The sequence below is a fragment of the Mercurialis annua genome, linkage group LG7 (assembly GCF_937616625.2).
Source record: "Mercurialis annua linkage group LG7, ddMerAnnu1.2, whole genome shotgun sequence".
Lineage (NCBI taxonomy): Eukaryota > Viridiplantae > Streptophyta > Magnoliopsida > Malpighiales > Euphorbiaceae > Mercurialis > Mercurialis annua.
Window position 1 is genome coordinate 7497927 of NC_065576.1, and position 25005 is coordinate 7522931.

The window sequence follows — 25005 nt, forward strand, 5'->3', positions numbered from 1 at the left end:
TTAGGAAGCAACCAATTTTTAGATCAGTGTCTGTTTTTTTGGAAACAAAGTAATGTATGTGGAAATGGAGATTAATTTTTTGTAATTTGCAAAATCAAGAGGAAAAGGTTGGTAAAATATTTGGAGTAAGTCAACTCTCTGCTGAAAATATAAATTTAAGTTTAGCACAACCTATGGAATAAACACTCTCAAAAAACAGTAGTTATAATCATAAAATTTAGGTCTAATGGTAAAAAAATCCAAATCTTTATAATTTGTTGTAATTTATTTATATTTTTCTAATACTCATTAATTTTTATTTTTCTATTGCAATAATATTAGTTATTTTTACCATTATTTTAAGATTTATATATTTATTTGCTTTTTAAAATTCAAATGAGGGGAAAGGGAAATAAGATTTAAATAGCAAAGTGGAATCCAAACCACTAACAATTAAATAGTTGTTAGGCAAGTATGACGATCTTCAACAATAATTACTTCCTTATAGTTTACTTGCATCATATTGTATGGACATCATAAACAATACCAATTAATGTATGCCACATTCCTTTGGAAATTTTGTCCTATGGTCATAAGAGTATACTTGAAGATTATTCCTAAGAACATGACCGGATATTCTTCCAAAATATGGGCCAAACTAGGTTTAAAATGATATTTATAGCATTAATTGTAAATTAGCTATTGATATTAGAGATCGATATTCATCTTTTATTTTTAAAAAATATACAATTAATTATGTTTTGATGACTAACCGACTTCATTAAGTAACTATTTCATCTTTAGAATTAATAGATAACACAAAATAAATTTCAATTATTATTTTTACACCTTATAGCCCAATTTTAATTTCCGAAAAGAAATGTAGCCGGAATCAAAAAAAAAGACGAGTTTGAAAAAGAAAAACGGATTTTATATGCTTGATGTTAGGTGTCTAGATTAAAAGAAGAAGAATGATAATGTTTTATTCAAAACAACTCGGTTTTTTTTATTTAAAATAGCACCGTTTCTCTAAATAAAAATTCAAATTTAAGTCCTGCCACACTGTTCATGGCCTAGCACTCCGACATTCCCCATATATAAAAAATGGCCGAAAATTAACGTTGGAACTATAAAATACAAAAACAAAATATTAGGATTTATTTTGTAAGGTTTTAAATATTGAAATTAAATCGCTGCAACATAACATGTTGAAATTTGTGTTGTCAATCTCCTAAAAAAGAACAACAAATAAATACTAAAAAATATGTAAAACAAAATGAGATTTAAGTTAAAGAATAGAAATGAGAATTAAAATGAAAACTAGAAAATGTCTTAATAGAAATGTGGCTCAAAAACACTTAAAAGAGAAAGAAACATTATGAACCGATTGGATAAAAATTTTAAAAATGAAATTAATTCCTATAACAAAAATGAAATTTGTAGTAATGCAAAAAATAATATATTTGCATATGATTTTTTTCAACTAATCTAGATAATAGATTATGCGATTTGTCTCAAAAATGATGATCAGACTAGTCTTAACTCAAAATTTACAATCCATATTATCTATCCCAATGGCCTAATAATCACCAACGGTTCTCGATCTTTACCTCAAACTTCCCTAAATCCTTTATACTTTCAAAAACTTCCCTAAAACCTCTAATTTTTGCGGCGCCATTCACGGCCCTTATGAACAAAATACCCCTTATTTTTTGACGGCTGTAAATCTAAAAAAAAAATGGCGACGCCAGGTATTTACTGACACGTCACTAAATATCCAAAAAAAAACACCCAAAATACCCCTAAACACTCAATCAAACCCAGCCACACTCAATCAAACCGAACCCACCCAGTCAATTTATCCATCACCGTAGGCCGCCGCCACCCTCCGCCACCATCGGCCGCCACCGCGCTTCGGTCAGCTGTTCTTGAAGGAACAGAATATGTTCCTTCAAGAATAGTGTCTTCTCAGACGAGCTGAGAAGACGACCGGAGGGGTTGGATGAGTTGAGTCTGGTGTTGGATTGGGTTTGAATTGATGATTTTGGTTGGATTATATTTTTTTTTTAAATATTAATTTGATGGTATTTTGGATTTTTCAATTTTTTACGGTATTTTGGTGACGTGTCAGCTGATATGGCGCCGCCAATTTTTTAATTTTTTTTAATGACAGCCGCCAAAAAATGATGGCGCTGAGGGATATTTTTGTCCATAACGACCATGAATGAGCGCCGTCATAAAGGTTGGGGGTTTAGGAAAACTTTTGAAAGTATAGAAGATTTAGGGAAGTTTGGAGTAAAGGTCGAGGACCGTTTGTGATTATTAGCCATCCAAATGATTGAAACCCACATTCTGTCCTATATATTGAAAAATCTCTCATTTTTATTATTTTCAATTACTGTTAATATTAATATTAGTTTACGATATGTTTAGTAATATTTAAAAATCAGTGTTTGTTCGTGCGTTGCACAAATCTTCTTTAAAAAACAGTAATAACAATTTTTTTATTTATTGAAATATTTTATGACTTTCTGCTAATAAAAAAATTTCAATACAAATTATAAAAAAAAATTAAAACAATAAATATAGCTATATAAATATTTGAATATTGCATACTACAATATTCATTCTTAAATAAAATGATAATAATATGAAAAAAAAATTCTTCATATCTCTAGATAAACAAAATAAAGAAATTATAGTTATTAAAAAATATAGCACTTTTATATTGAATTTTGGCAAAAGATATTAATTTTTTTTTTTGTAGTTTTCACAAAGTACAGAGAGCCGGTTCACTTTTTTTGCTACAATTAAGCTCCTTTGTTTTCAAAAAGAATAAATAACCTCTTTTATCCAATACCATAGAAATATTCGTTAATTTAGCAGTATTTTATTTTTATTAAATAAATTTAATTTTTTCTACAAACGTTATTTTTTTCCGACGACCGAAAAAAAACCCACAACATTCTCCAATTCTAGCCGGCCATTAATAGCCAGTCGGAGCAGGGAAGGGGACCCAAAGAAGCATCACTCTTCTGTTTTATCCAAAGATCTCTCAGCTCTGCACCCATTGATTTGCTCACTTTTTATGCATCAACTTGCTAAGCATTTGTGGTCCAATGAAGTCCCCTCACCTTTGTAGCACATGCACTAATACAGAGAGGAAAAAAAAGACATTTAGACATAAAATACGGTAAAATAACTTTTGTTTTAAATTTTTTGATATAAGAAATAAAATTTTACGCTCGAAACATCAGTATTCACATTTTTAAAACGAAAAACGTTAATTGAAATGCGTTCATGTTAGTTAGCCGACCACCATATTAACCAATTCCTTTTTCTTACCGATTGAATGTGCATTTGATTTATAATAAAGATTCATTTCGATTCTCCAATTTGGAATGAAAAATTAAAAAAAATCAGTCTTATAATTAAAAAACATTTAATTTGTCAGTTTGAATCGCTTACCATCTGTAACCATCAGAACTGACATCAAATTAAAATATAATTAATTAAAAATTAATAAGTTGATGTTTTGTTTTTTCAAAATTATAAATTTGGATTGTCGAATTTTTTATCTCAAATTGAAAAGGTGTAGTGAACATTGGTTGATTACATTCACATCAATTTGGACCAAACCCTAAAGTGTTCTCTGCCCTCTCTCCTCACTAAGCAGTAGCCGTCTTCCTTTTTTTACCATGGGAGGTGATTTTTAGGCCTTCTTAGGCTAAAAATCACCTCCCTAAATTTATTATTTAGCTTGTATTGTTTATTTCTTCAGTTTACTATAGTTTTTTTCAAGTTTTTTTGCTATCTCAACCACTTTTGGTTTAGATTTAGAAGTTTTTCTAGTTTTGCTTTAATTGGGTTAGATTTATTCTACTCTAATTTAAGGTTAGTATGTCTCCACCTTTTGGAGTAGTTTTTGCGGTTCGAGAAAATCAGATTCCAGTAACCCGGCAGTTCGCAGTGTCTGCTCCGACGGTCACAGCTTTGTCCGATGATTTCAACCATCTCCGGGGTTTTTTCTGACATACTCTGCTGTTTAGAGACTCCACAGAAATGGTTCAAAATGCTGGATTCAAATTTTACATTGTCATCCGAGAAGACATCATCATAGCAAAGGAAGCTAATCTAATTCCTTTTGAGGTAATATCAAACCCAAAAGTTGCAATAGAGGCATCCACTAATTACAGTGTGTTGTGTAGTGATTTGAGCCTAATAGCGAAACATAGCTTAAGTCCGGTTAGTAGTGAAAAATATATTAGTATTTCTTATTGTAATAGGAGTACGAATATGCTTGTTCATTATTTAGCTAGAGAGGCTTTAGCAACCATTGTTAGGAGCAGTGTTTGGAAGGATTACGTCCTCCAAAAGTTTCAAATCATGTTCTGGCCGATCAAATGGCTTTTTGATTAATGAAATTTTATGAGTTTCAAAAAAAAAAATTTGGACCAAACCAGAATTTAGAAGTTCAAATATTCTGATAATTTTTCAGTTTAGCTATACTAAGATTTAGGCTTAGTGCATTTAACCACTAAAGTTTACCACTTTATTTTCTGCGACCTTTAAACTAATTTTATGTTTTATTGGACTTCATAACTATTATTTTTGTTCTATTTAACCCTTCAAACTATACTATTTATTCTATTGAATCCGTGAACTATTATTTTTGCCTATTGTATATTTAAACTTTAATTTTTTTTTATCCATTTAACCTTCTCAAAATGCAATTATTTAATTTTTCAACCATATTATGTCTAGCATTAATGCTTAATTGTTTAAAAAAAAAAGCATGTTTCGTAAATTTAACTCAAATTTTTAATTTTAGAAATTTTAAGATACCAGCTTTAATTTTTTTACAATTTTAAACTTTTAAAATCAATTACGGGTCTTTCAAGTTTGTGTTTTAAATTGTAAAACACGCTAAAATTTATGATTTTTAAAGCAATTAATCCTTAAATATATTTTTAAATAATATATAAATATTATCGCTTTTTATTTTAAATGTAAGAAACATATTTATAATTTTTTTAAAATTACTACATCGTTCAATGGAAAAAACATTTAGTTAAGGGGTTTAATAGAACAAATAATATAATTTAAGGGGTTAAATAAAACAAAAAAAAATAGTTAAGAGGTTCAATGGAACACGAAATTAGTTTAGAGATCGCACAGATAAAGTGGTAAAATTTAGGGGTTAAATAATATATTAAGACCTAAAATTTAACAGAATTCTTTTTATTAATAAAACCAAATTGAACCAATCTTTTTTTTTAAAATATCAAACTAAATTAAAATAAATTATTTTAAGCAACTTAGAGTTTGATTTGGAATTAATCAAGTACTCAATTCATGTTATTGTATATATAGTTTTTGGATTGTTTTAAAATAAATATGAATCCAATCGAATGAATGATAAAAGAAAAATATTTGATTCGATTGAAACTGCAGTGTGATAAAACTTGTGTAAACTCCAGCGAAAATAAAGAGTGAGCATTAATTAACTTGAGAAAGATGAGCATTATGTACACTAACAATAAGCTCAAAGCATACATATTCACGATACTAGAAAGTATATATACAACTAAAAAATTCCCACCCCGACTCATAATTTTCCCTTCAAATCATCGGTCCGTTAGAGGATACCGAATTGTAGAAAGACAGCTAGCAAATCACAAAATAGCTCAGTAACATCTTTCTTCTACTAACAGTCATTTCTAAACTTAACATATTAGTTCTGTTTTCTAGATTCAACAGCTTAAATTCGTCATACTTGATGATCCTCGATCAAATTTTGATGCAATGTCTGTAACAGACTTGGCTTCAGAAATTCTGGACAGAAGAAAGCCACTCCATATAGTTCTTCTTTCCCTCTGTGTAAGTCATAAAAATGAAATTAGCAGAAAGAGTGAAAATTCACAAGTCATAAACTATGTAGCACGGACAGGAGTATGAAAAATAAGCACACTTGGACACGAATACGATAAAACAGGACACTTGAACACAAACACGGAAAAACAGTGTTATTTTAAAGTTTTCTGTGCTAAAAATAAGGTTTTGGTGTCGGAACAGGTTTCTGAAATGGAAAACGTCAATTGAATGAAGTGTCCTTGCTACTTAGCTCATAAGCAATAGAAGGATGCATCCTTTGTAATTAATACACACAGCCACATTGAAATTCAGGCAAAAAACAACAGCTGTTGACAGCAAATTGAAGAAAGTACAGACAGTTCTCCACAAGCCAAAATGGTCCGAAAAATAGGTAGAAAACTCGAGTACAAAATAACTTGCATCTAAGAATTGTACAACAATATTATTAATCACTTGGGTGTTATACTGCGTAGCCTCCTCTGTTAAGATTTTATAACACCTATGGAACAATTTGTAAACCCTCCTAACCACATTTGGTTCACCATCATCTATGTTACATGAAAATTGAAACACTGAAACAAAAAACGGCAAAATGATAGTATTTTTAATAAGAATAGATTATAAAATTAAAATTTCATAAATTCAAATCCAAAAACAAAAATGAAACACTGAAACATAGAGCTCGACAAATTTTTGTTCAACATAGATCATCATCAAATACATTTTTGGCAGACATTAGTGTTTGTGTAAATTGTGTTTAAGCCATCTCATAACAAAATGGGAGAAGAAGAATGAAAATGTGTTGCACCTTTAATTCGGAGAAAGATACGCAACATCTAGTTCGTGTAATATGTCACAATTCATCTACTTTCCCTTCTAAAACTAGCATTTGGAGAATCCCGTAACAATAATATAACAAAAGTATTCATACATACGATACGACACATATATAGTATTGAAAGTCTAACAGCCTCGCTTTGCAGGCGTCCATAACTTCCCAGTGTACATGACAGTATGACACTAATCTCTCAAATGAATAAAGTCTCAATTTCTAGTGATCATATCCATGCATAAATGCACTAAGCTAAATATTTTCTTATCTCTTCATTTATGTATTACACATGTAAATAGTGTCTAAGTAGCTATGTTGCACACAAACATCTCGAGTCCTATGATTTCACATTTCGTTTACGGAAAATTTCTAGAACTCTAACCATATTTTTATAAACATCCACTTGATCAAAAATATCAAAATCTGATAACCATAATTAGAACAAAACAAAATAGAATCATGATTGTGTTTATTAGATAACAAGACTAAAACAAGAAAGATCCATAACAACAAAACATCTCACCATACATAAATAGTCAATAACTTAAATAGTTAAGCAAAATCAACCAAAACAACTAAACAAACAATAAAATCACAATTTAATAAAAACTAAACTCTTAAAATCTTACCAGAAGATAATCCATTTGGTAAATTCTTAATAGCACTCAAAAGCTGATTATTAGAATTCTCCACCAACTCCTTACAGCCAGGCTTATAGCAAGGAACCAGAACAGCAAAACCATCATCAGTCTCATCATCACCTCTAAACTCAGGTCCATGAGGTTCAACCCAACCTATGGACCAATCAGGACCGTCGGATTCCGACCCTGACAAACAAACCCCACCATCAGACGGCACAACATTACCAACTCTCCTCTCTTCTCTACTGTGCCATTTCCTCTTAACCTTTTTTGCTGAGGCTAAATTCTTTTTAGAAAATTTAACAGACTCAACTTCTCTCAACCCTGAACCCCAATCAGTAGTGGGTGAAGTAAAAGATGACCCGTTTGAAACCGGGTCTTTCTCTTTGCTGTTCCACATCCACCATGAGAAACGGGTCAAGGAAACTGCCATTTTTCTTCAGAAAAAAGACTTAAACTTTGAAAATTAGCTCAAATGGTTAAGCAGTGATCATTATTAATCTCTCAAAATTAAGCCAAATCCTTCAAGAAAATAGCTTTTAAAAGCACAATTATCACAGAAACTAACAAAATTAGTGGGTCATAAAAAAGAATTCACTCCACTCTCTCTTCAGTTCAAGGAGTATCATAACTAAAAACCCATCAAAATAAAATCCAAAAAGAATGAAACTTTCAAAAAGTTAGTTCAAATATCAAAACTTTTTAACACTTTTTTGTGTGTGAAAACACCAAGAACTGAAAATCCAGAAAACCAAAACTGCTCAAATCGTTTCAAAACAAATCAAATTTCAAGGGAAAAAATCAAAAAGATACGAACTTTTTGCTTAATCTTCTGTTATTACAACTTTTTTAAGAAAACCCATTTTTTTTCTTCTCAGTAAATAATCCAAAAAATCTGCAAATTCTCCTGATCGCAAGGGATCAATTTTCAATATGTCTCGCCGGAAAATCCGAAACGTTTCGCCGATTTAAAAAAAAAAATCAAAATTCACCCAAACGAATAGCAATTAACAACATAAATTAAATTTAATATATAAAAAATGAACTATTTTTCTTCGGTTTCCATTTTCTCTCACTAAATTTTTTTTAGAGCTCTCTGTTTCTCTCTCTACTGTTAAAAACCGACTGACAGAAGCCAAGTCTGTCATCTTCTCAACCATTTATAAAACTTTCATTTTTTTCCTCTGTAAAAAAAAGATCGAACTTTTTTCTTTTTTGTGATAGCAAGGAAGATCTAACGGCGGAGATTGCATAGTGATATTTTCATGGTCCAATCAGATTAAAGTCCTCGATTAGTAAATATCTGCCGTTGATTTATCGACAAGTGGATCTCGTCTGCCGTCCAAAATAGCTGACGTGGTGGCTGTATATCCAATCATTGCTTGTGCATGCGGTTCAAGTTATTGACACGTGTAATATAAGTCAGCCTCTGGTTTTTGTTTTACTCAATTGGGTTGGATTTAAATATGGTTTTTACTGTGACTTGCAAGAGAATCACTATGTTCTTATGATTTTGTTTTGTTTCGAAAAATTGAAATTTACCAAAGATCACAAATTTCAAAGGATCAAATTTGAGGTTTGGAGTATAAAGTAATGATCTTTTATCCACTAATTAGAATTTGATTGCTTATTAGCATTAAAATGTTTGATTGCTTATTAGCATTAAAATGTTGGATATAAATATTCTTTTTTAATCTATATTATCATTAAAATTGAGAGATTTGCTAACATTTATAATTGATTTAATCAGATAATTCTAATAAAATAATTCAAGCCAACGAGCTGTAAATTAAAGGGTTAATGCCTTAAAAAAATCCCGACCTTTCATTTCCTTTTTAATCTTATCCTGACGTTGAAAAATTGTCAATTTTATCTCAATTTGTATCTTTTTATTTCAATTGTACCCTTAAGTATAAAATTGACCTTTATTTATTTGATAAAATATTAATAATTTTTTTTTAAATGATCAATTTAATATAAAAAATTAATATAATGCAAAAAGGGTCAATTTAGATAATTTTTGCCAAATAAAAAGATCAAATTTATGCTTTAGAATACAATTGAAATGAAAAAATATAAAATATGGTAAAATTGACAGATTTGCAATATCAGGGTAGATTGAAAAGGGGATGAAATGTCAGGGTTTTTTAAAACATTAAATCTAAATTAAATGGCATTTGTGGATTCAATTTTTTCCATGAGCGCGCTCCCTTTCTAATTATAAAAAAAAACAAATTATATTAAGTTAGACCTAACAATTTGTGTCTGCGGATCAGATCCGTTTAAACACGAGCACGATTAGCCTAAACACAAACACAACATGATTATTAATCGGGTTGATATACAAAACCCAAACACGAAGCTAATATTACACGGGTTACACGACACGACACACATAAACACGTTTATTTAAATGTTAACAAATCAACCCGTTTAAAGTGACACGTTTAAATCCATTTAATTATTTAAATACTTTTAAAATTTATTTGATGCAATATTAAAAGAATTGTACTATATTTTGAGATAAATACTATTATAATTATATATAATGTAATAAATTTAATAACATTTAAATTATAAAAAATGAAGTACTAAGAATTATTAATACATTTTATATTATTTCTATAATACCTAAAAGAATTGAATATGAACTTTTAATATTAGCAATTGTGACTAAGTAATTTTGAACAAAGGGTCAACTCACCCTTTTAACTTGTAATATGGGGCTATTTTATCTAATTTTTATTTGTTTGAGCAGCTAACTTCAAAACCCTTCATTTTTGAGTCAAATAACCCAATAGTTGTAGTTTAACAATGCGTAAAATTCAAATCGGAGGTGAGAGATGTGAAATATAAATAAAAAAAATTTATAATTGTTGCGATAAAATTATTCTAAACTTATTTTTGCAATAAAAATATAAATTATGAGGTTATTTAATTCAAAAATGAAGAGTTTTTGGGTTAGTTGCTCAAACAAATAAAAACTGGATTAAATGACCCTGTCTTGCAAATTCGGGGTACATTGATTTTTTGTTAAAGTTACTTTATACCATGTTAATATCAAGCATATTTCAATTTTTTGTTGTTTTTTGTTTAAGCATATTTCAATTTAAGGGGACATCTTTGTGATTTTTCATGAAATGGGAATTATAGAACTATATGTGGACAAGTTTATATTGGAAATATTTCTGCTTAATGTTTCCTCCAACTAAAGTTGGGTATGCTACTTCAAATAATTTAGAATAGGGTGGACAAGTAATTGATAATTAAAAGAGAAAGAGGGACGTAAACCATAACTTTTCAAACTTCAATATTGGATCATATCAAAATTTTAAATATAAAAAAATCATGTAGTTATTTAATATTTTCTGTGTCTCATAACAAAATCACAAAAACTAATTTTTTTTAAATTAATTATAGTTAAATTTTTACCAATAAGCTGTAACTCAAATGGTATATACGCTGAGCAGTAAACTGATAGGCCGTAGGTTCGATTACTCTCTCAAACGCTCTTCCTTCCAAAATTATCAAAAAGAATTATAGTTAATTTTTTAAAATGTTTCTATAATGTCTTTTTACTTTTTAATAATGAATAATTATAGATCCACAACATTTAATACCCATATAATAAGAGTATAAGAATATTTTAATAATTTTATCTTTAATCAACATTAAATAAATTATAAAAAAATTAATTTTACGGGACAGTTAAACAAATTCCAAATTTCAAAAAACAATTTAATTTTTATATTCAAACAATACTTAACTTCATATCGTATAATTTAAACAGGTCGTGTGAAAAAATGATAATTATATATTTAACATAAAAAAAACTCTAATTATTTGTATTATTCAACTTAAGTCAATAGAAAAATGAGTACTTATTCTTAAATAGCTGATTTTCCCATAAGGAATAATAATAACCATAGACAAAAGGATAAAAAGGCTGTGCAAAATCAACACATCAATACACATTGACTAATGATTCTCCTAATTACTTCTTCGAGATGCCAAGAAACTTATTAGTCATTCCCTATCTAAACAGATTATAGTATTTCAAAGTGGAATATTTGTTAATATTATTAATTTTATTTTTATATCCAAACAACTAAATTGGAATATATGTTAACAATGTCAATTTAGTTTTTCTACAAATTTTTATGAGAACCTTACTATTAAAATGTAAATATATTTGTATAAATTGAATTAACAGATAAACTTGGATTGAACAACATGCTGAAATTGGCATCTATGATTAAATTCACTTGATGATAATATAAAAGAAATTTGCTTCTTGTTAATATTCTTTAATTTGCTTCTTTTAAAAAAAAATTCATATAACAGAAATCTTTTAATGAGAGTTTTAGTTAATTTAATATATAAATATGAAGAGAAAAAGATAAATTTAGAAATTTTAGAGAAATAATAATGTACAAGTTTGGCCTACTTTTAAAAAATGCTAATAAAGAAATTATATTTATGACATCATAAAAAGTTGAAGAATGGCCCACCTAGATGTTTTCTACAAGTGGGCATCAACTTTTAAAGATCTTGGCTTTGTCAATTGAGAAGAAAATGTTGGCTTCACCTTAAAGAAATGTTAAATATTGTTTTATATTTAATTTTGTAAATCAATTGTTAGTGATTCCATTTATTAATAATTTCATTATGTTAAATTAGGTCAAGATAGCATTTGCTTTATTGATTTTTCTGATGCAAAAGTGGCTTTTGCGGTTTTCCAATTACTCCTCTTTTATATATTTTGTGTTTTCATTTGTGTGACTTGGCCAACTAACAAAACTATAAATGTTAAATTTTGTAATATTGTGAAATTTAAATATAAGTTTGTAAAATGAAATTTATATATTCTGACTACTAATATGCATAATATTCTAATAAAATAATAAAATTAAAAATATTATTAATTGACTCATTTCATAGTCTAATAATAAAAATAATTAATATTTTTTTTGTCAAAGGTAAGGATAAGGTGATAAAAATAGACAAAAGATGAGGGTAGGAATCAAACAAAGAAAGGTCACTTGCACTAACCATGAGGTTAGCTGAGCTCTATCAACTTTTTCTTCTTCCACTTGAAGGCATGCCCATGTGCATAGTTTTAAGAACCAAACTCTAATCCGTTCAACCGTAAATCAAAACCCATATCAATTTGGTTTTAAAAACAAACTAAAAATTCATTTATATTTGAATTTTCTTAATATTTACAATTTTTATTAACATATATGTGTGTGTGTGTGTTTGTGTATAATGAAACAAGTAAATGTGTATTACTTTCTAAAACCCATCAACTTTGAATGTGGTCGTTTCGTTATCTCGGCCGCTTGTGATTATATTTTTCTTTTTGTAACATTAGGTATTTATAAAATTTTATTGATTTTAATATTTTTATTTCAATTAAAATCATAAATATTTTGTTATCATGTGAAGAGTGGATGCAACCAACAAGAAGAGAAATAGTGAGGATTGTCACATGACAAAACCAATAATAAGGGAGTGATGAAAGGCTAATAATCACCGACGGTCCTCGACTTTTACCCCAAACTTCCCAAAACCCCCTATACTTTCAAAAGCTTCCCTAAACCCCCCAACCTTTGTGGCGGCGCCATTCACGGCCCTTATAGACGAAAATACCCCTCAGCGCCGTCATTTTTTGGCGGCTGTCATTTAAAAAAAAAAAAAAAAAACGGCGCCAGGTGTCCACTGACACGTCATTAAATATCTAAAAAAAAAATTAAAACACCCAAAATACCCCTAAACACTCAATCAAATCGAACCACACCAATCGAACCTAACCCACCCGGTCAATTTTTCAATCACCGTAGCCCGCCGCCATAGTCCACCACCGTCGGCCGCCGCCCTCCGGGCATCTGTTCTTGAAGGAACAGATCGTTCCTTCAAGCTGTTCTTGAAGGAACGATCTGTTCCTTCAAGAACAGAGCTGTTCTTGAAGGAACAGATCGTTCCTTCAAGAACAGCTTGAAGGAACAGATCGTTCCTTCAAGAACAGCTTGAAGGAACGATCTGTTCCTTCAAGAACAGATCTTGAAGGAACAGTCGTTCCTTCAAGCGTCTTCTCAGACGAGCTGAGAAGACCACCGGTTGGTCTTCTCAGCCCGTCTGAGAAGACGACCCAGCTGGGTCGTCTTCTCACCTGAGAAGACGACCGGAGAGGTCGGATGGGTTGGGCCGAGTGGGATGGGTCGGGTGGGTTGGGTGTTGGGTTGATGATTTTGGTTAGGGTAGATTTTTTTTTCAAATATTAATTTGGGGGTATTTTGGGGTTTTCAAATTTTTAGTGTATTTTGATGACGTGTCAGCTGACATGGCGCCGCCAAATTTTTTTTTTTTTTTAAATGACAGCCGCCAAAAAATGACGGCGCTGAGGGGTATTTTCGTCTATAAGGGCCGTGAATGGCGCCGCCACAAAAGTTGGGGGGTTTAGGGAAGCTTTTGAAAGTATAGGGGGTTTTGGGAAGCTTGGGGTAAAAGTCGAGGACCGTCGGTGATTATTAGCCAGTGATGAAATGAAGATCCAAAAGTGAAGGATGAAAATAAAATATGAACATGGTGACAACATTATAGGAGTGTAAAGAAAAAACATGTTGGTATGTAACTTCTTACCCATGTGAATTCACAACAACCGAAATCAAATTTATATACTAAAATATTAGGTTTGAACCCGTCCAAACAGATCATAATTCATACTTAACCAGAAGAACTGTGGTGATTATTAGGTCGGATATCGGTCTGGTCCGTAAAAGCCCAACCCGCTTGAACCGGGATCTTTTACATCAAATTCGCCCTGAGCCTGTTTTAAGCTCTTTTTATACTGACGGTTTTAAATTTACATAATTGATTAAATTTTGGAAAATGCTATTTAACCCACCATTTTGTACCACCTTCATTGTTCCTCCTTACGTGCCAGCATTTAATTCGTCAAATCCACCTCTAAAAGTGTATATCTTATATTCCAACTTTTAATTCATCCACTCTTTTAATGCCACATAAGGTAGGTTAAAAAAGGTGGGTTAAAAAGGAGAGTTATATAGCATTACTCTTAAATTTTATATAAGCTCAAAAATAACTGAACTATACCCGAAGAAATTTATTAGAAAAGCCGGACTTGAATATTAAATATTTAATTGGGCTCGAGCCCGAGAAAAAGCCTTGAAATTCCACCAAATGAAAAGGCGAGGCCCAATTTTATATCTAACATCCATCTGACCCACTTAGCCCAATCCCAATCCCAATATCCCCACACCCACTAACGGCTATAACCGGTTTTTCAAAATAAAATAATATCCGAATCGAAATCTCACTAACGCCGTTAAACTAACAAAATCACGCCGTTATCTTTTCCAAGTTAAATTTCAAATTAATAAACAGATCCCTCTCACGTTCTCCGCCAACGGCTATCTATCCATCTTTAGAAACCAACCAACCACTTTCTCAGTTGTCTTTTTTCCTTATTTTAATCTGACTTCAAATTTTTACCAAGAACTTGCAATTAAGTACACTTTCATGGACAATCTGTAATACCCATTACCAGGTACATTTACGGATCTATTTTCGCCTTCTTAATGTTTTCAAATTCTTCTTCTTTATGCGTCATTTTAGGGTTTGTGTTTTAGGGTTTCAGTGAGCCCTTTTTTTCATAGATAAGTGATACAAATATATATGTCAGATTTTGTTTTCAATTTAGGGTCTAATGGTCCTTAATTAGAGTGGCTTAATATTCAATAATTTAATCAATTTTATTGTTTTTAAAGTAATTTCTCAGCAACCAAACAAATTATATAGTTAGTTAGTCGGTATTTGATTTCTAGTTGAGCCGCGTATTACCATGATATTGGGACCTTTATGTTCATTTATCTTATAATTAACATTGGATTGGAGATTCGGGAATGAAGTTATTTTGAGAATTTTGTGTTGTGGGTATTTTAGTGGGCAAAATTACAAGCAGTTAGAGTCTAATATACTTGTATGATTGAGAGTTTGTAGTTTGAAAATCAGTTTTATTTTTTTTGCTTTGAGATTGTTATATTGATTGATTCTGTTAACTGTTTAAGTAACTCTGAGTAGAATAATTTTTAGAAGTAAAGCCCCAATTTCTAGTCTTTTCTGCCAATTATCAGTTGTGTGATGAAAATTATGGTCAGTTAAGGTTTTGTTTCTGTTGTCATATTCAATCTTCATCACTACAAGTTTTATTACTAATTTGTTCAAATATCTAGCTTCCCTTTTATTTGCCAATGGATAGTATGTACGAAAACAGAAGGCATTTGACTGTTGAAACTTTTGTTGCATTAAAGAAGTGTTGAGTATCATTTGCTATCTGCTAATTATATTATGGCTTCATCTGATAGTATTTTGATAAACTAACTTTTACTTGTTATCTGAAATTATCTTTGTTGGCATGCAGGTATTGTTGTTGACGTATATTCGAAAGAAGGAAAATGGAGAGGGTCATTGAGGAGTTGGATGAAGCCAAAGCTGAGATTGAGAAGCTCAGGGCAGATTTAAAATGCAAAGCAGAACTTGCTGAGAATTTGAAGAGAGCTCACCATGAGCAAACCGTTCAAATTCAGCAATCAAAGTCAATAATTGAGAGGCAGACACAAGAACTGAATGCTAAGGCTGAAGAGATTTCTGTTGCAAGAAAAATGTGTGATGAGCTTCAGTGCAGGTTGAATGAAAAAGACTCCATTGTCAAGCGTCTGAGCTCCACAAATGACAAGCTTCGAGTTGATTGTGAAGAGGTGCAACGAAAATGGGAGGATGAAAGACGAGGGTTGGTAATGGCTCTAGATGAGGCAAATGAGAAGAATATAGATCAGGAGCAAAAGATTCATGTTTATATGGCAGAGATCGAAGGTCTTAAAGGGCTTTTATCAGCTTCACAGTCAAAGTGTTTGGAAGCAGAGAAAAAGGCCAAAGCGCTGAAAGAACTGAGGGAAAGAGACGATGTGCTACTCAAAGTAGAGGAGCAGAATAGGACACTTCTAGAGCAGCTAAAGTGGAAAAAAGAGCAGTTTAAACATCTAGAAGAAGCGCATGATAAGCTCCAAAGTCAATTTAAGGAAAGCCAGAAGGAGTGGGAATTAGAGAAGTCTACTTTGATCGATGGGATTTGTTCACTGCAAACGAGCTTAGATTCTGAAAAGAGAATCTCAGAAGATACTCAAAACCGGCTGAAGATCTGTAACCAAGCTCTAGCTCATGAAGAAAGCAGGAGAAAATATATGGAAGTAGAACTTGGTGACTATAAAGCACGTTATGATACTGTTTTCTTTGAGTGCAAGGACACAAAGTCTCAGCTAGAAAGTTTAACAACTCAGAGGGACAAAGAAATAGCAGCTCTTAGACATTCACTTGGCACAAAGGAGACGTTTCACAAAGAAATTGCATATCGTGCTGGGAAATTAGAGCAAGAGAATCAAGAGTTGTTGGAATCCCTTAAAGAACTACGGGAAGCTCAGATTCAGGAAGCAGGAAATTCTTCGTCTGTGGCAAAACTACGAAACAAGCTCAGAAGTGTGGAGCAGATGCATAGAGATTCTTCTGCAAATCTTAAAGCCAAAGAAGCTGAATGGAGCTCCCAACTAGTAAAACTGAGTGAAGAGCTTAATGATTATAAGTTTGCTTTGGAGAGTAAAGAAACAGAAGCAAAGGAGCTCAAAATGGAGTTGGGAAATTGCCACTCTGCAATAATGCAGCTGGAGTTGCAGAATCAGGAGGCATCAGTGATGTTGCTGGTGTTGAAATCATACATGTGTCAACTTCAGTTAGAAGAGAGAGCTTTAAACATAGAAACTGACTTCAAAGAGACACTTAGAGAAGTTAGTAATGCTTTGGACTCTGCAAACTCTGAATTGTGCGAAGAGCGTGAGAAGACAGCACTTTTATCGAGGAAGGTTGATTCTTTTAACTTCATGGAAGAGAAGCAGCATCTAATGCAGATTGAACTAGATAGGTATAAGCAAGTGCTCGAGGAATCAACCGCTTGCCAAGTCCAGTTACGAAAGCAAGCTTTGCAGAAGGAAAATGAATTTAAAGAAAAACTTCAAGAAGTTTCTGATGCTTTAAGCAGGGCCGACTCTGAACTAGAGAGGTATAAGCAAGTGCTCGAGGAATCAACCACTTGTCAAGTCCAGTTACGAAAGCAAGCTTTGCAGAAGGAAAATGGATTTAAAGAAAAACTTCAAGAAGTTTCTGATGCTTTAAGCAGGGCCGACTCTGAACTAGAGAGGTATAAGCAAGCGCTCGAGGAATCAACCACTTGCCAACTCCAGTTACAAAAGCAAGCTTTGCAGAAGGAAAATGAATATAAAGAAAAACTTCAAGAAGTTTTGGATGCTTTAAGTCGGGCGGACTCTGAACTAGAGAGGTATAAGCAACTGCTCGAGGAATCAACTGCTTGCCAACTCCAGTTACAAAAGCAAGCTTTGCAGAAGGAAAATGAATTTAAGGAAAAACTTCGAGAAGTTCCTGATGCTTTAATCAGGGCTGACTCTGAACTAGAGAGGTATAAGCAAGCGCTTGAGGAATCAAACACTTGCCAACTCCAGTTACAGAAGCAAGCTTTGCAGAAGGAAAATGAATATAAAGAAAAACTTCAAGAAGTTTCGGATGCTTTTAGCCGGGCGGACTCTGAAGTAGAGAGGTATAAGCAACTGCTCGAGGAATCAACGGCTTGCCAACTCCAGTTACAAAAGCAAGCTTTGCAAAAGGAAAATGGATTTAAAGAAAAACTTCGAGAAGTTTCTGATGCTTTAAGCAGAGCGGAGTCTGAAGTAGCAGCAAAGATCTATGAGGGACATGCAGTTGAGTTTGAGCGGTGGTTATGGGAATCTATTGTGCAGCGGTTAAAGCATGATCTTGAAAAAGATCAAGCACTGCGTAAAGAATTAGAATATTCACTTCTTGCACAAATAGAAGTCGGAGAAAACGTCAAGAAAGAGAACAATAGTCTTCAGTGTCAGGTTGTTGAGAGCTGGGAAAAAATAAGTGCTGCTGAGATTCTCGTTCAGCTGGAAATTGAAGAGAAGAAACTGATCATATTGGAGTTAGAAGATAACATGTCTTCTATAGAACAGAAATCGAAAGAACAGGAAATGTCCTTATCTTTTTCACAACAGCAAGCAATGGATATTGAAGCCAAACTTGAAGCAAAACAGATGGAAATGAAGAGCTTAACGAATTTATCGGAGACAAAACTGCGAACATTAGAAGCATTGGTTGATGAGCTCAAGATAGAGAGAATAAATTTGGTTGAAGATATCATGAAGCTGTCAACAGAAAGAGAAAGTCTGATGGACTGTGTTGTGGAACTTAGTGATGTGATCAGTCAGTTCTCTGATCAAGATGTGCAATTGGCAGAAACCTTGGAGAAGATTGTACATGAGTCTGTTGTTGATGGTAGTACATCTGTTCAAGACTCGAAATTTGATACTATGCTTGTCAGTTATGCGGCAGACATTGAAAATGCTTATCGTTCCCCGACGAGAAGTAAGAGCTTTCAGGCTGTGGCAGACGACAGATCACCATTTCGAGAGCTGAACTAGAAACTGGGCAGATAGGCTATACACTAAATAGCTTGCTTAGTGTAACTCTTTCTTGAATTGTCATTCTTTCTATTATTTCCATGTGATTTTTAGCATGGATTTCTGGTCTTATTAGTTTGTATATGATGCACGTTTAAAGCTAATCAGTTTTCTACTACGAGAAATTGCCACACTTTCATATTGTTCTCTTATCTTTCTTAGAAATAATTTAAAAGAAAATTCAGTTTTTTCGGTTTTGTTTCCGGAGTAAAAAAAGTTCCGGTTAGCTTTTGGTGCAAATCGTCTCGAAAACCAAGCTGAATTTGGAAATAAACCAAACCAAATGGTTCAGTTCTGTAAAAAATTCAAAATTTTGGCTCGATTCGATTGGGTTAGAACCGAATGCATAACCCTAGTTGTGATTGAGTCGGAAGACATAAAGCAGAGAATATTGATAGACACCATAACATCACAATTCACATTAAGATTAAAGTTGAAGAAACTCCAAAAATACATGAATTCTAAAATTGTAACCATCACTTGCAGTAATCAATTTGCTTATAAACAAAATAGCGAAACAATTCCTCTCTAATGAATGGATTTGATGTATAAACACATGAGATGGTTCTTCTATAACCAACAAAAGAGGTTTAATCGTTGCTCGAAGAGCCCGTTTTTTGCGAAAATTCTGCCAGTCCTTGCTTCAAAGCTTCAAGAGTTACCCCATTGTCAACCAAGATGCTAGTTACACCCATTTTTGATGTCTGAAAAACACCAATAAGACAGAATAGACAAACTGCATTAAACTTATGCATTCAAAAAGCTATGTTATACGGAAACGAAAATACTGAAAGGTTGAAACGGGAAACAAAGAAATGACATTCTTTTATAATAATACGTTATAAATAAATATAAAGTTACGAAATTTTAGAAGCATTTTCGGAAATAGAAACGAAACGCGGAAACCTCAAGTTTCCATGCAAAATGGTCAAAATAAGAAAACACAATATGAAATTTTCAGATATAAAGTAAAACTCGACAAGTTTCCGCGCAACGCAGTTGAAAAAAGAAAATGCAATATGGAAATTTCAGAGTTAAAGTAGATTTACAGGTCCAATGTTCCTGTCCTCATCATCAAAGAAGAGCATTGAAGTGTATGGCAGTCCAGTCTTCTTTTGAATCCTCTGAAAATGATCTGTTTTGTGAGTCCAACTTGAGAAAATTTCCTGCATTATCATGAATTAAATAGTCCATTCCAACACATTATAATCTGAATTCCAAGCAATTTAGTCCCTTAAATCAATAGTTTATCATTCAAATTGAGCAATTATAACATCAAATTACAAATACATACAAAAAAATTAAACTAAATTGAACAACAACTGACCTTAGTAACAAACAAGGATGAAATTTCCAATTTAGCAAGAAATGCTATGGCAAGTTGAGCAGTTGGGGATCTTGAAGCTACAGCCAATTCAATTCCTTTCTCTTTTAATGCTTCTATAATCCCTTTAGCTTCTGGGTATAAATACGGTGTATCATCCAAATAGTAACATTCACTGCACCAAAATCAAACCAAAATTGAAATTGAAATCAATTTTTTTTATCAGTTTTGATTTCAAAACACATATTTTTAAAAATACTAACCAGTAAAAAGGCCATAGAGTGTAATCTAGATCAAACACAACTAATCGAGGTAAATTTTGGTGTTGCTCTATTATCTGCAAGGCAGCGAGTTTGACTTTTTCTTCATTACTGCCTTCCATTTCCTTTTTCTCTGTGTTTTTTTTTTCTTTTTCTTGTTTGGTAAGCAAGAAAGAGAGGGAAAATGATGGAAACGGCGATGCGTTGTGCGTTTTAAACTATCGCCGCCCAATTGGAAAACGTGTTAGGAGGAGAAATAGTAAGAAGAAGGAGTCAATCTGACCCTTGAAGGTTTTAGAATCAAATAGAAGATTTTAGCCAATTAAGTCTTCAAATTTGTGTCTCGGAGTAAAATAAGTTCACATTTAAAGTACTAGTTTCGCATTACGTGCTATGCACGTGGCTCGTAACGTAACTCGTTAATGTACATGTTAGTAAATTTATTATAATTATATTAATTTTTTATTTATAATTAATATTAAATTAGTTAAAATTTTTTATAAAAGTAAATATAATATATTCAGTTATTAATTTTTTTTTTCATAATGAATTTGTTCTTCTTTTGGTTTTATAATAACCATAATTAAGTAATATCTTTAAAAATAATAAGATAGAAATTTAAATAATAATATATTGACCAAATAGAGTATTTTAATTTTGTAGTTAAATCAAACTAAAAGATAGGTATTCCTACTAATTTGAAGATAATTTAGTTATTTTTTACATATTAAAAACTAAATTGGAGATAATTTAGCTACCTATTCTAATTAGGACTTTAATTACAATAGTGATTAATTAAATAACTAATTAGTTAATGACTATAAAACCTTTATTTAGTAGTAAACTGAAAAGGATTATTCAGTAAATTTGCCTGTCCCCCCCCCCCCATCCGTGCTTTTATATATAGTATAGATAGATATATATTAGGAGTTACTTGGAAAAATTAAGAGAGCTTTGGATCTAATTAACTTTATATGTTAAAAATGACTTATATGATCATGAGAGATGAATTTGAGGACTGAGTTAATCCTTTGTTAAGTAATGAAAAAGAAAAAAATCCGCTGCCGCGTGACAAAAACACGTGGCAATATGTTAGTTGTTGACGGATTTGTTTCGATTAAAACGCGCCATCTTATATCTAGGGAATGAGAAACACGACGGAAAATCTTTGAACACGACAATCTCCATTTGAGAAGCAGAGAATATTGGTAGACATCATAATATCACAATTCACATTAAAATTAAAGTTGAAAAATTACATGCATTATGAAATTGTAACCATCACTTTCAGTAATCAAATTGCTTATAAACAAAATAGTGAAACAACCTCCTTTAATGAATGGGATCTGATGTATAAACACATGAGATAATTCTTCTATCACAAACAAAAGAGGTTTAATTGTTGCTCGAAGAGGCCGATTTTTGCGAAAATTTTGCTAGCCCTTGCCTCAAAGCTTCAAGAGTTACCCCATTGTCAAACAAGATGCCAGTTACACCCAATTTTGATGGCTGAATAAGATTTAATAGACGAAATGGATTAAACTTGTTCATTCAAAAAGCTACACGCAAGGAAAGGAAAATATTGAAACGGGAAACAAAGAAATGACATTTTTTATAAGAATATGGAGCAAAAGGTCATCCCGATCTCTAAAATTGTGAGCGATGATCGATTATGTGAATAATTAGAGAAGAGAAAATATATTATTGAATCGAATGATGATAGATTGATTACAAACATATATATATATATATATATATATATATATATATATATATATGTATATAACTAGAATAGTTCTAATCGAATAAGAACTTATAAGGATATGAATCTTTAATCATAATAGGAGAAGGAGATATATTCCAATAGATTAACTCACACTCAGCCGTTTTAATCAATTAAGATACTACACTCTTTTTTTACCCAACTAACTCTCAAATTGTACAAAACGAACGAGTTCATAGACTATGATGACTCAATTTGAGAGTTAATCGACCATTTATTCTAAGAAAATGTTATAAATGTAAATTTATAAAACTTAAGAAGCATTTCAGGAAACGAAATGCCCAAACGTAAAATCCGACAACTTTCACGGTTAAAAGACATAGAATATGGAAATCTGAGAGGTAAGAGTAAATTACAGGTCCAATGTTCCCATCCTCATCATCAAAGTAAAGCATTGAAGTGTATGGCACTCCAGTGTTGTAATGTATCCTCTGAATATGATCTGTTTTGATAGCTCAACAGGAGAATTTGAATATTTCCTGCATTATCATGAACCCAACCAAATAGTCAATTCCAACAAATTTAGCACTTTCTGTTTGGTTGAAATGAACTTCACATTTTTTATTGAATTCAATTGAATTTCTATAAGATTGTGTTTGATTTAAATGAACTTTCACAATTTAAATTTATATTTATATCCGAAATATAATATTCAAGGCCTGTTTGGATCAATTCTAGTGCAGAATTCATTTCATTTCTAAATGAATTCTATTTGAAAATCAGTTAACAATGAATTTTTGTATTTAGTTTTCTGAATTTTAAATATAAAATTAATATTAAATGAAATGATATAAATTGAAAATTGTATTTTAAGTCTAAATGTAAATTTAAATTGTGAAAATTCATTTGAACCAAACACATATCTTGTAGAAATTCAATTGAATTTCATAAAAATTGTGAAATTCATTTGAACCAAACGGACCCTCAATTTATTTCATTTTATTTAAAATTAATTTCATATTAAAAATTCAGAAAATCAAACACAAAAATTCATTTTTAAATGATTTTTCAAGAGAATTCATTTAGAAATAAAATGAAATGAAATAAATTTTACACTTGATCAAAATACGCCCTAAATCTCAATTATAACATCAAATTACCAATCCACACATCAACTAAAAACTGACCTTAGCAACAAATAAGGATGAAATTTGTAATTTAACAAGGAATGCTTTAGCAAGTTGAAAAGTTGGGGATCTTGAAGCTACAGCCATTTTAATTCCTTTCTCTTTTAATGCTTCTATAATCGCGGCATTAAAATAAAGTACAGATTTTTAAAGTAAAGTAAAGTACCGTAAGGGACGGTAGAAAAAGGTAAAAATTGTGCATAACCCTTCCATATTTAGAAAAATAATAAAATAAATGAAGGATTTATAAAAAAAATCAGTTAAAAATAGTCCAACACCTCAATATAGGGCGTTGGCATTTGAGGGTTGAGGGGGGTTGGGAAATATTTTTCAACCCCTCAAAATCTTTAAAAAAAATTTGGCAAACAGGGGTTGAAATTTTACAACCATTCCCTTCCCTTCTTTTTCTTTCTCAACCCCTAATCTAAATAATATGTTAACTTCGGGGGTATAAATACACATTTTAATATTTTTTTTTTCAAAATACACATTTTAAAATACTAACCAGTAAAAAGGCCATAAAGTGTAATCTAGATCAAACACAACTAGTCGAGGTAAATTTTGGTGTTGCTCCATTATCTGTAACGCAGCGAGTTTGACTATTTCGTCATTATTGCCTTCCATTTTCTTTTTCTTGTTTGGTAAGCGAGAAAGAGAGGGAAAAATAAGGAAACGGCCAAGAGTAGTGCGTTTTACCAGTTGGAAAACGTTTTAGGAGAACACATAGTTAAGAAAGGGCTAAACAGGCCCTCAAATTTATGTCTTCATGTTAAATTTTTTTTTTTTAATTAATGAGATCTCCATCGAAATTAAATATATAGTTTTAGTCAATTAAATTTCCAATTTTATGTATCAGAATCAAATAACTTTGTGTTTTAGGTATATAAATTAGAGTTAATTATTATTAACCCATGATATTTCATTCAAAATACTTGTTTAGAAAATACTATTTCCTCCTCATATTTGAGGTTTCTTAAATTAAATCCTTGTTTATAAAGAGGTTTAAGTTAATTAAAGAATAAAAGTGAAGAGGAAAATGAAAAAAATTTAAAATCAAGGGAGAAAATAATATTTTAAACTTAAACTCATGAAAATAATAGTGATTAATTATATTAATTAGGGGTTATTTGATCTAAATTAAGAGAATGTGAGGATTTAATTGGTTTAAAAAAGATAAAAATAACTTATTTGATATGAAATATATATTTGGAGATTTAATTGGCTAAAACGGTTAAAAATGATTTAATTTGATTGGGAGAGATAAATTTGAGGACCAAATTGACCATTTTTTGTAATGATAATAAAAAAGGGTTAAATAACCCTTAATGTTAACCTAAGGATAAAATAGGCCCTCAATATTCCGAAAGGTGCAATGAGATCCCTAACATTTTTTAATTATATCATATAAGCCCTTCTTAGGGGTCCTTATTGATACGATTTAATAAATGTTAGGGTCCTCGCCCCTCGGTGACCCCTAAAGAGGGCTTAGATGATAAAATTTAAAAATATCAAGAGCTTATTTGATCCTTTCTGAATGTTGAGGACCTACTTGACCCACATG

The 25005-nt window shown here is 31.3% G+C and overlaps 3 protein-coding genes across 4 annotated transcripts; 1 reads left to right on the plus strand and 2 right to left on the minus strand.

Annotated features, from left to right (window-relative positions):
- Nucleotides 1-5461: 5461 nt before the first annotated feature.
- On the minus strand, nt 5462-8479 carry LOC126654500 (uncharacterized). The gene is made up of 2 exons (XM_050348388.2): nt 7315-8479; nt 5462-5855 (listed from the first exon to the last, which is right to left on the minus strand). The coding sequence occupies exons 1-2, from the start codon at nt 7757-7759 to the stop codon at nt 5806-5808; spliced, it is 495 nt and encodes a 164-aa protein (XP_050204345.1). The 5' UTR covers nt 7760-8479; the 3' UTR covers nt 5462-5805.
- Nucleotides 8480-14730: 6251 nt separating this feature from the next.
- LOC126654489 (uncharacterized protein At4g38062) lies at nt 14731-19137 on the plus strand. The gene is made up of 2 exons (XM_050348369.2): nt 14731-14896; nt 15770-19137. Exon 2 carries the CDS (start codon nt 15804-15806, stop codon nt 18909-18911), a length of 3108 nt encoding a protein of 1035 aa, XP_050204326.1. The 5' UTR covers nt 14731-14896; nt 15770-15803; the 3' UTR covers nt 18912-19137.
- Nucleotides 19138-19345: 208 nt separating this feature from the next.
- On the minus strand, nt 19346-24123 carry LOC126654499 (uncharacterized). Of its 2 annotated transcripts, none has more exons than XM_056103878.1 (4): nt 23950-24123; nt 20278-20449; nt 20000-20116; nt 19346-19654 (listed from the first exon to the last, which is right to left on the minus strand). In XM_056103878.1, exons 1-4 carry the CDS (start codon nt 24066-24068, stop codon nt 19541-19543), a joined length of 522 nt encoding a protein of 173 aa, XP_055959853.1. In that variant the 5' UTR covers nt 24069-24123; the 3' UTR covers nt 19346-19540. The 2 variants fall into 2 exon arrangements, with proteins under 2 accessions (XP_055959853.1, XP_050204343.1); XM_050348386.2 differs by lacking the exon at nt 23950-24123 and adding an exon at nt 20538-20803.
- Between the last annotated feature and the right edge of the window lie 882 nt (nt 24124-25005).

Excerpts from the sequence above, each read along its gene's own strand:
- LOC126654500 (XM_050348388.2), bottom strand. The coding sequence starts at position 7,759 with ATGGCAGTTTCCTTGACCCGTTTCTCATGGTGGATGTGGAACAGCAAA. Across the intron at positions 5,856-7,314 it reads ACCAAATGGATTATCTTCTG|AGGGAAAGAAGAACTATATG; the intron begins GTAAGATTTTAA and ends TGACTTACACAG.
- LOC126654489 (XM_050348369.2), top strand. The coding sequence starts at position 15,804 with ATGGAGAGGGTCATTGAGGAGTTGGATGAAGCCAAAGCTGAGATTGAG.
- LOC126654499 (XM_056103878.1), bottom strand. The coding sequence starts at position 24,068 with ATGGAAGGCAATAATGACGAAATAGTCAAACTCGCTGCGTTACAGATA. Across the intron at positions 20,450-23,949 it reads ACTTTATGGCCTTTTTACTG|TGAATGTTACTATTTGGATG; the intron begins GTTAGTATTTTA and ends ATTTTGGTGCAG. Across the intron at positions 19,655-19,999 it reads AGGACAGGAACATTGGACCT|ACATCAAAAATGGGTGTAAC; the intron begins GTAAATCTACTT and ends GGTGTTTTTCAG.